The sequence below is a fragment of the Anomaloglossus baeobatrachus genome, chromosome 8, assembly GCF_048569485.1.
Source record: "Anomaloglossus baeobatrachus isolate aAnoBae1 chromosome 8, aAnoBae1.hap1, whole genome shotgun sequence".
Lineage (NCBI taxonomy): Eukaryota > Metazoa > Chordata > Amphibia > Anura > Aromobatidae > Anomaloglossus > Anomaloglossus baeobatrachus.
The window spans coordinates 25188907-25200869 of record NC_134360.1 but is presented as its reverse complement, the minus strand read 5'-3'; the positions used below and the strand labels follow the sequence as shown (position 1 = coordinate 25200869).

At 45.4% G+C, this 11963-nt stretch overlaps 1 protein-coding gene across 1 annotated transcript; it reads right to left on the bottom strand.

The window, feature by feature from the left end:
* Nucleotides 1-221: 221 nt before the first annotated feature.
* Nucleotides 222-4100, bottom strand: LOC142249101 (germ cell nuclear acidic protein-like). The gene is made up of 8 exons (XM_075320694.1): nucleotides 3992-4100; nucleotides 3571-3648; nucleotides 3366-3450; nucleotides 3201-3246; nucleotides 2927-3071; nucleotides 1780-1912; nucleotides 1478-1685; nucleotides 222-1309 (listed from the first exon to the last, which is right to left on the bottom strand). The coding sequence occupies exons 1-8, from the start codon at nucleotides 4061-4063 to the stop codon at nucleotides 1228-1230; spliced, it is 849 nt and encodes a 282-aa protein (XP_075176809.1). The 5' UTR covers nucleotides 4064-4100; the 3' UTR covers nucleotides 222-1227.
* Between the last annotated feature and the right edge of the window lie 7863 nt (nucleotides 4101-11963).

Below are 11963 nucleotides of genomic sequence, written 5' to 3'. Positions count from 1 at the left end.
AAGTTCTGATTTTCTATTTTCAGATGTAGCAGCAGTTTGGACTCTGAGCAATATGTTATAATACACACGTCAACTGCTGCAGAACCTCTTTGACTCTTCTAGTTTAGCTCATGTTTCTAGGGGTCCCATTTTTTCTGTAAAAAGATGTGTACACTGAATGACTGACACCAAGAAACAATAAATGAGTTTGACATTTTATTGATGATTCATTTATTCCCGCTTGATATTATAACACCAACATGTTCTGCGGCGCTGTAAAGGGATGACCATCATTCATATTAGAAGTTGCCAAATTTCCTATCAGTATATTTTTTTAATGTGGGAGGAAACCGGAGTACCCGGAGGAAACCCACGCAGACACGGGGAGAACATACAAACTCCATGCAGACACCAGTGCTAACCACTGAGCCACCGCGCCGCCCAAGAGATGGCAAGAAGATGCCATTATGGTGAAAGACTGAGATGTGACTTTCCACCTGTCTTCTGGATGACTTCATCCATGTGCTGCCATCTTGGATGGTCAGTGATGGATCTTCTCAGGCTTGGGTTACAAGAACTATCTGTAACCTATCAGTATATTTTGGAGTGTGGGAGGAAGCCGGAGTACCCGGAAGAAACCCACGCAGACACGGGGAGAACATACAAACTCCATACAGACATCAGTGCTTACCACTGAGCCACCGTGCCGCCCAAGAGATTGCGAGAAGATGCCATTATGGTGGAAGACTAAGATGTGACTTTCCACCTGTCTTCTTGATGACTTCATCCATGTGCTGCCATCTTGGTTGGTCAGTGATGGATCTTCTCAGGCTTGGGTTACAAGTACTATCTGCAATCTATCAGTATATTTTTGGAGTGTGGGAGAACCCGGAGGAAACCCACGCAGACACGGCGAGAATATACAAACTCCATGCAGACACCAGTGCTTACCACTGAGTCACCGTGCCGCCCAAGAGATGGCAAGAAGACGCCATTATGGTGGAAGACTAAGATATGACTTTCCACCGGTCTTCTGGACTACTTCATCCATCTATTGCCATGTTCTGGTCTTCTGGATGACTTTATCCATCTACTGCCATGTTCTGGTCTTCTGGATGACTTTATCCATCTATTGCCATGTTCTGGTCTTCTGGATGACTTCATCCATCTATTGCCATGTTCTGGTCTTCTGGATGACTTCATCCATCTACTCCCATGTTCTGGCTGATTGATCTTCTCAGGTTTGGGTTACGTTACAAGGACCATATCGCTGTCACAGTAGTAGCAGCCAAACTTCTCAGTATCGAGAGAATCTGTCCAACGTCCAAATCTATAGTGGGAGACAAAGCTTGTATTAAAGACTGATCCAAAAGTTCCAAACACATCAAAATCAATGACAGAGCCCCTTTCATTGTAGAAACCTAAAGCCATGAACACATTTACAGAAACATACAAGAATATTTCCCCCCCTCCATGTCCATAGTTTATGCGATCTTACCTGTTCTGGCAGCCAGAGCATTCATACATCACTGGGTAGTGGATCTCCCAATTGTGAAATTCAGTAATGCGTGGGAGATCTGGGTGGATCTGTGCCACCTTCCCACAATATTGCTCCCATAGCTGGTGATGGGCAAATATTCCATTGCCATCAATGATCCAGCAGGCAACATGACACATCTCATGTATCAATGTGTCTCGAAGTCGATCTGAGGAGAAAGCAGCAAATAATTACAATCAGTAAAGACGTACGGAAGATTTCACCACAGATAATCTATAAATTGTGCCCGATGTGAGTCCTACCTGCAGAATCGCAGATTTTATCTGATATCTCAATGAAGGCGTGGCGCTCCCCGTTCTTCATCGTGAAACCGCCGGTGCGGCCAGCTGTTACTCTCAGCCTTTTATTCCAGCTGATGTCCACATCTGCAGGAAGCTACGGAGGTAGGAAAGAGATAATTTAGTATAGAGCAGTATATACTACGGTATATACACGGGGCACACTTACCCTCTTTTCACTATATCCCTATAACCCTATACCTACAGAATATAGAGCTATAGACCATACATAATGTATACACTATCCCTAGCTCTAACTCTTCGTTCACTATTTCCCTATAACCCTATACCTACAGAATATAGGGCTATATACCATACATAATAGATACACTAACCCGCACTCTAATCCTCCGTTCACTATTCCCCTATAACCATATACCTACAAAATATAGAGGTATATACCATAAATAATGGATACACTAACCCTAGATCTAACCCTTAACCCAATATTCCCTATATCACCCTATACATACAGAATATAGAGGTATACACAATATATACTGGATACACTATCCGTAGTGCTAACCCTCCGTTCACTATTCCCCTATAACCCTATACCTACAAAATATAGAGGTATATACCATAAATAATGGATACACTAACCCTAGATCTAACCCTTCACCCAATATTCCCTATATCACCCTATACATACAGAATATAGAAGTATACACAATATGTACTGGAAACACTATCCGTTATGCTAACCCTCCGTTCACTATTCCCCTATAACCCTAAACCTACAGAATATAGGGCTATATACCATACATACTGGATACACTAACCCTAGCTCTAACCCTTCATCCATTATTCCCGATATCGCCCTATACATACAGAATATTGAGGTATATACAATATATACTAGATACACTATCCCTAGCTCTAACCCTCTGTTCACTATCCCCCTATATCACCCTATACCTACAGAATATAGGGGTATATACAATATATACTATATATACACTGGATAAACTAATCTTACTCTTTAACTCACTATCCCTCATATTGCGCTATATATACTGAATATAGAGGTATATAAAATATATACAGGACACACTGATCCTAGCCCTATCCCGTCACCCCCGTACCCCCTACACTGGGCTGTGTGGTATACCTGGTTCTCAAACACGGTCCGGTTAAAAAACTTGTACAGACGTCTCTTCAGCTCCTCCTTGTTCTTATGGAAGCTGGTGACGTATTTGGATGTGGGAGAAGACAGATCTCTCAGGATACAGTAATTGATGGGACACTTCTGTTTCCTGGGGAAAAAAAACATCAAATATACATATATTGAGAGCGCACACGACCTGTAGACAATAACAACGCCACCTAGTGACCGGATAAAATGAACATAACCCAGATAATACGGATATACAGGAATACATTACCTCGCTGTCTCCTCCTGCACAAAGCTGACTTGGGGAGCATGGGGCTCTTGAGAAAAAAAAAACAAAAATCGTCATTTATTTTTTTGTCGTTTAGTTTTCCTAATCAACAAAAAGTCTAATTTCTTTGAAGGATTTTATGATCCTTCTAGATTCTTTGTTACAGACCTGACTCTATGTATGGCTGTTGAGGAACAGAGCCGACATCTCCTCCATCAAGGCTCCTCTGAGACCTCGGAATAAGTAGATGAGACTGAAGAAAAGAAACACAAAGACACAAAAATGTATAATAAAGAAGCAGCAACGATATAGCGGTATAATCACATAATGCGGCGTAACAGAGCGACCGCGCTGGAGAGAAGCGAGCGCTCACCTGATGGAGATTCTCATCACCGTTGTCGTCCTCTGTGTCGGACGCAGAAACTGTGCGGCATTTTTTCTTGACCTGTAACTGTATAAAAAAAAAAGAATTAAAAAATAAAATAATTTTTGCTTCCAATTTCTATAAACTTTTAACCAAAATGTCTCATTAGCAAGGGTCAATTTTAAAATGTACCAAATTTTGTATATGGTATAAGGATTGGAGCTGGGGTGCAACAGAGGAAACTTACAAGACTATTATTGCCGAACACATAGGGCCTGATCCATTCTTCCAAATTCATCACCATGTTGATGAGTTTGGAAGCAAAAAATATAATTAAATACAAGATAAAAAATATAGAAAAGTGACCTAAAAACCGATAAATGACGAATAGGGCCCATAGTATGGTTAATATATCGGAGTCACCGCTCACCTGGTCATTGCTACCGCTGTTCTCTGTATCAGGATCAATAATAAAGCGACGTTTGCGCATATTTTTAGACATTTTGCTCAACAGAAATGCAAAACAAAATCCAATCTCCACTAACTCTAACACCCTCAGAGAGAATTGTGGCGCGCGCAGGGCTTTTTATCATGTGTTCCAATTGTGACATCATCACCTGTATGACATAATCATAGTATCATAGTATCATAGTTTTTAAGGTTGAAGGGAGACTCTAAGTCCATCTAGTTCAACCCGTAGCCTAACATGTTGATTCAGAGGAAGTCAAAAAAACCCCAATGTGGCAAACAAGTTCCAATGGGGAAAAAATTTCCTTCCTTCGTCCACATCCGGCAATCAGACTAGTTCCCTGGATCAATACCCTGTCATAAAATCTAATATACATAACTGGTAATATTAAATTTTTCAAGAAAGGCGTCCAGGCTCTGCTTAAATGTTAGTAGTGAATCACTCATTACAACATCATGCGGCAGAGAGTTCCATAGTCTCACTGCTCGTACAGTAAAGAATCCTCATCTGTGATTATGATTAAACCTTCTTTCCTCAAGACGTAGCGGATGCCCCCGTGTTCCAGTCGCAGGCCTAGGTGTAAAAAGATCTTTGGAAAGGTCTCTGTACTGTCCCCTCATATATTTATACATTGTGATTAGATCCCCCCTAAGCCTTCGTTTTTCCTGTCTTGGTATTGCAGCCCACCCATTCCTCTAATAATCTTGGTCGCTCTTCTCTGCACCATCTCCAGTTCAGCTATGTCCTTCTTATATATCGGTGACCAGAATTGTACACAGTATTCTAAGTGCGGTCGCACTAGTGACTTGTACAGAGGTAGAACTATATTTTTTTCATGAACACTTATACCTCTTTTAATACATCCCATTATTTTATTAGCCCTGGCAGCAGCTGCCTGACACTGTCCACTAAAGTGCAGTTTACCATCCACCCATACACCCAAGTCTTTTTCTGTGCCTGTTTTACCCAGTGTTCTACAATTAAGTACATAATCATAAATGTTATTTCCTCTACCCAAGTGCATGACCTTACATTTATCTACATTGAACTTCAATTGCCACTTCTCAGCCCAATCCTCCAATTTACATAAATCTCCCTGTAATATAAAATTATCCTCCTCTGTATTGATTACCCTGCAGAGTTTAGTATCATCTGCAAATATTGAAATTCTACTCCGCATGCCCCCAACAAGGTCATTTATAAATATGTTGAAAAGAAGCGGGCCCAATACTGACCCCTGTGGTACCCCACTATGAACTGAGACCCAGTCCGAGTACGTACCATTAATAACCACCCTTTGTTTCCTATCACTGAGCCAGTTTTTAACCCAGTTACACATATTTTCCCCTATCCCCATTATTCTCATTTTATGTACCAACCTTTTGTGTGGCACCGTATCAAAAGCTTTTGAAAAGTCCATATACACAACATCCACTGCATTTCCCTGGTCCAGGCTTGAACTTACCTCTTCATAGAAGCTGATCAAATTAGTTTGACAGGATCGATCCCTCATAAACCCACACTACACATGGAGGGCAGGGAGAGAGTGACAGATCCCACACTACACATGGAGGGCAGGGAGAGAGTGACAGATCCCACACTACACATGGAGGGCAGGTAGAGAGTGACAGATCCCACACTACACATGGAGGGCAGGTAGATAGTGACAGATCCCATACTACACATGGAGGGCAGGTAGAGAGTGACAGATCCCACACTACACATGGAGGGCAGGTAGAGAGTGACAGATCCCACACTACACATGGAGGACAGGTAGAGAGGGACAGATCCCACACTACACATGGAGGACAGGTAGAAAGTGACAGACCCCGCACTACACATGGAGGACAGGTAGAGAGTGGCAGACCCCACACTACACATGGAGGACAGGTAGAGATTGACAGACCCCACACTACACATGGGGGACAGGTAGAGAGTGACAGACCCCGCACTATACATGGAGGGCAGTTAGAGAGTGACAGATCCCACACTACACATGGAGGGCAGGTAGAGAGTGACGGATCCCACACTACACATGGAGGACAGGGAGAGAGTGACAGATCCCACACTACACATGGAGGGCAGGGAGAGAGTGACAGACCCCGCACCACACATGGAGGACAGGTAGAGAGTGACAGATCCCGAACTACACATGGAGGACAGGTAGAGAGTGACAGACCCCGCACTACACATGGAGGAGAGGTAGAGAGTGACAGATCTCACTCTTCACATGGAGGGCAGGGAGAGAGTGACAGACCTTGCACTACACATGGAGGGCAGGTAGAGAGTGACAGATCCCACACTACACATGGAAGGCAGGTAGATAGTGACAGACCCCGCACTACACATGGAGGGCAGGGAGAGAGTGACAGATCTTGCACTACACATGGAGGGCAGGTAGAGAGTGACAGATCCCACACTACACATGGAGGACAGGTAGAGAGTGACAGACCCCGCACTACACATGGGGGGCAGGTAGAGAGTGACAGATCCCACACTACACATGGAGGGCAGGTAGAGAGTGACAGACCCCACACTACACATGGAGGACAGGTAGTGACAGGTCCCACACTACACATGGAGGACAGGTAGAGAGTGACAGATCCCGCACTACACATGGAGGGAAGGTAGAGAGTGACAGATCCCGCACTACACATGGAGGACAGGTAGAGAGTGACAGATCCCGCACTACACATGGAGGACAGGTAGAGAGTGATAGATCCCACATTATACATGGAGGACAGGTAGAAAGTGACAGACCCCACATTACACATGGAGGACAGGTAGAAAGTGACAGATCCCACACTACACATGGAGGGCAGTTAGAGTGACAGACCCCGCACTACACATGGAGGGCAGTTAGAGTGACAGATTCTGCCCCCACTCTCTGTGACACCACTTATAGATCAATAAATAAAAATGACATAGGGTCCTCCATATATTGATACCCAGCGCAGATGAAGCATACAGCTACAGGCTGCAGCCCCCAGCCATGCACATTATCTTGTTTGTGTATCAAAATATAAGAGACCCCATGCGGCTTTTTTTATTATCTAAATAAAAAATTAAAAAAAAACCAACATGCAGTTCCCCACAATTTTGATACTCAACCAAAATAAAGCAGACAGCTGGGGGCTGGTATACTCAGGCTGGGGAGGCCCATGGTTATGGACCCCCAGCCAAAAAATAGCAGCCTGCAGCTGCCCCAGATTGTCACATCAATTAGGGGTGCTTTGCATACTACGACATCGCAAGCCGATGCTGTGATGCCGAGCGCGATAGTCCCTGCCCCTGTCGCAGCTGCGATATCATGGTGATAACTGCCGTAGCGAACATTATCGATACGGCAGCTTCACATGCACTCACCTGCCCTGCGACGTCGCTCTGGCCGGCGAACCGCCTCCTATTAAGGGGGTGGGTCGTGCGGCGTCATAGCGACGTCACACGGCAGGCAGTCAATAGAAGCGGAGGGGCGGAGATGAGCAGGACGTAAACATCCCGCCCACCTCCATCCTTCCGCATAGCCGGCATGAGCCGCAGGACGCAGGTAAGGTGATGCTCCTTACTCCTGCGGCTTCACACACAGCGATGTGTGCTGCCGCTGGAACGAGAACAACATCGTAACATCGGTCCTTCCCAAATTATGGAAATGACCGACTCTACACCGATCATACGATTTTGACGTTTTTGTGCTCGTTAATTGTATCAAAAAGGATTTACACACTACGATATCGACTGCGACGCCGGATGTGCATCACTTTCGATTTGACTCCACCGACATCACAGCTGCGATGTCGTAGTGTGCAAAGCCCGCCTTAGATGCAACAATTCCGACACTTTACCTGCCTCATCCTGATTGCCTTAGTGTGGTGGCAATTGGGATAATATGAAGAGTTAATGAAGCATTGATTTGTCAAAAATCCCAGTTGCCACTAAACCCTGGATTAGTAATAGATAGGAGTCTAAGAAACCCCCCCATTAAGGGGAAAGAAATAAACACAAAACACAGAAAATCCTTTATTAAAAAAAAATCTTTCTTTAATTTATTAACCCCTAAAACACCCAGGTCCGACTTAATCCACACGAGGTCCATTGAAAATCCAGGCTCTGTTACATAATGAAGTCGCAGTGTGCAAGTACATTAAAGAACATAACCATCCAACTAGTGGTAATGTTACTGAGGTTACTTGCGGTAACAGCTGGGGGTTTCCCATGGTACCCCACCTGTGACCTCAGGTAAACTCACCTCAGGTGAACTCATTGAACTCAGTAACCTCACCTCAGGTGAACTCATTGAGTTCAATGAGACCTGCATCTTGTGGCAGAAAACAGCGGGTTTTTTTGACAAGAGATGCAGATTTGGGGCTGGCATTTATTCACCAAATTCCTGCCCCAATACTGCATCTCCTGGCAAAATAAAACCTGCATCAAAAAGCAACGAGGTTTTTTCCAGGAGATGCAGATTTGGTGCAGAAATTTGGCCCTTCTTTTTTTAATTTATTTATTTTTACATTCCAATAGGGGACCCAGACAGCCTCTGTGAGAGCATCCATTCAGAGACACCGGCACGCTGGCTGTCTGACTGCAACCAATCACAGACACTCTCATAGGAGGTGGGCGGGGAAAGCAGTGAATATGCATGAGATGTAATGAGCAGACCCAGAAGCAGTGTGATAGCCACGCAGTATGACTGCAACCAATTACAGACGCTTTCACCGACGGTGGGTGGAGGAAGCAGTGCATATGCATGAGATGCAATGAGCAGACCCAGAAGCAGTGTGATAGTCACGCGCGCGAGGCTTGGTAAATAATCTTCTCATCGAACACCTTCCCCCAACTCATCATACAGCACCACTATTCTAGCCAAAGTCATAATAAGGTAGAAGAAAAGCATTAGTGCAAATGTGAAGAGTTGCCCAACAAAGTCCAAATTTTGCCAATTTTGAGAAAATTGTTTGGGAATCCGAATGGGCAAGGCTTGTGCCAAATTTGAGATTTGCAAACTTTTTCATACAAAGTTCGCTCATCTCTACTCATCAGTTACAACTGATCCCATGTCTTCAATGCATAAGGGTAAATGTATGTTTGTCCCTTCAGAGAGATATCTCATGGATATATAATTTTTCCATGACAGTGACCAATCAAAGAAAAGAGGATAATTTACTGATTGACAAGAGTCCAATTAGTAGGTCAGTAGATTGGTGGCAGTAGATGTGCCCCTCCACTCTTTTCATTGTCTATGGGACAGCAGCTCGAAATAGCCAAGTCCCCTGAGATCTCCGCTGATCAGCAAGTTATTATGAATCCTTTGGCTATTCCTGCAGTTTTAACCTTTGGTGGTTTGGTCTGGGGTCTTTATTAATTCTGGGATCTAATCTGATTCTGTAATAATTTGGGAGTTTTCGATGCTGAACTTATTTTCGGCTCTATAATCTGAATTTATTCTGGGAGAATAAGTTTTGAGGAATTGATGAAGGCGGCTTATGTAGACATGTTCTATGTACCGTATTTTTGAGAGTATAAGACACAGTTTTCCTCCAAAAATGTTGGAAGAAAATGAGGGGTGCGTCTTAAAATCCGAATGTAGCTTAACAGGGGGTGGTGGACAGGGGTCACAGGAGGCAGGACAATGCTGTGTGCTGTGCTGCTCTCTGCGGTGCTGTTCTGTACGGTTGGTGGGCAGTGAGGCTCTGTGCGGCGGGCAAGCAGTGAGGCTCTGTGCGGTGGGCAGGCAGTGAGGTTCTGTGTGGCGGGCGGACAGTGAGGCTCTGTGCGGTGGGCAGGCAGTGAGTTTCTGTGTGGCGGGGGGGCAGTGAGGCTCTGTGTGGCGGGCGGGCAGTGAGGCTCTGTGTGGCGGGCGGACAGCGAGGCTCTGTGCGGTGGGCAGGCAGTGAGGTTCTGTGTGGCGGGCGGGCAGTGAGGTTCTGTGTGGCGGGCGGGCAGTGAGGCTCTGTGTGGCGGGCGGACAGCGAGGCTCTGTGCGGTGGGCAGGCAGTGAGGTTCTGTGTAGCGGGCGGGCAGTGAGGCTCTGTGTGGCGGGCGGACAGCGAGGCTCTGTGCGGTGGCAGGCAGTGAGGTTCTGTGTGGCGGGCGGGCAGTGAGGCTCTGTGTGGCAGGCGGACAGCGAGGCTCTGTGCGGTGGGCAGGCAGTGAGGTTCTGTGCGGTGGGCAGGCAGTGAGGTTCTGTGTGGCGGGCGGGCAGTGAGACTCTGTGTGGCGGGCGGACAGCGAGGCTCTGTGCGGTGGACAGGCAGTGAGGTTCTGTGTAGCGGGTGGGCGTGCAGAGAGGCACGGGCCATTCTGAAGATGTCGGCGGTAAGTTCTTTAAATAATGGCGCCCAGAGTCAGGTAAAATCCCTGAGGTAAAAAATGTTGATATAATGTGTAATATGATGTGATGTAAAGTGTAATATGTTCCTGCATAGTAATGTATAGTGATATAGTATAATACATAAGGTAAAATATGTGTATGAGGGTATGGTATAAGATAGGTTGCCTGGCAACAGACTGCAGGGCTTCTGACAGTTCGCAGTTGGGATTAGGCCTTGGGGGGAGGAGCTAGTGCTGAGGGAGAGGACAGACTCCATCTTGTCCCAGGTTTTGGACCAGAAATCCTATGGCTGGGGCAGTTTGATACTAAAGAAGTGTCTTCAGGTTTTCACTGAAGTTCTGATTTTCTATTTTCAGATGTAGCAGCAGTTTGGACTCTGAGCAATATGTTATAATACACACGTCAACTGCTGCAGAACCTCTTTGACTCTTCTAGTTTAGCTCATGTTTCTAGGGGTCCCATTTTTTTCTGTAAAAAGATGTGTATACTGAATGACTGACACCAAGAAACAATAAATGAGTTTGACATTTTATTGATGATTCATTTATTCCCGCTTGATATTATAACACCAACATGTTCTGCGGCGCTGTAAAGGGATGACCATCATTCATATTAGAAGTTGCCAAATTTCCTATCAGTATATTTTTTTAATGTGGGAGGAAACCGGAGTACCCGGAGGAAACCCACGCAGACACGGGGAGAACATACAAACTCCATGCAGACACCAGTGCTAACCACTGAGCCACCGTGCCGCCCAAGAGATGGCAAGAAGATGCCATTATGGTGGAAGACTAAGATGTGACTTTCCACCTGTCTTCTGGATGACTTCATCCATGTGCTGCCATCTTGGATGGTCAGTGATGGATCTTCTCAGGCTTGGGTTACAAGAACTATCTGTAACCTATCAGTATATTTTGGAGTGTGGGAGGAAGCCGGAGTACCCGGAAGAAACCCACGCAGACACGGGGAGAACATACAAACTCCATACAGACATCAGTGCTTACCACTGAGCCACCGTGCCGCCCAAGAGATTGCGAGAAGATGCCATTATGGTGGAAGACTAAGATGTGACTTTCCACCTGTCTTCTTGATGACTTCATCCATGTGCTGCCATCTTGGTTGGTCAGTGATGGATCTTCTCAGGCTTGGGTTACAAGTACTATCTGCAATCTATCAGTATATTTTTGGAGTGTGGGAGAACCCGGAGGAAACCCACGCAGACACGGCGAGAATATACAAACTCCATGCAGACACCAGTGCTTACCACTGAGTCACCGTGCCGCCCAAGAGATGGCAAGAAGACGCCATTATGGTGGAAGACTAAGATATGACTTTCCACCGGTCTTCTGGATGACTTCATCCATCTATTGCCATGTTCTGGTCTTCTGGATGACTTTATCCATCTACTGCCATGTTCTGGTCTTCTGGATGACTTCATCCATCTATTGCCATGTTCTGGTCTTCTAGATGACTTCATCCATCTACTGCCTTGTTCTGGTCTTCTGGATGACTTCATCCATCTACTGCCATGTTCTGGTCTTCTGGATGACTTCATCCATCTATTGCCATGTTCTGGTCTTCTGGATGACTTCATCCATCTAC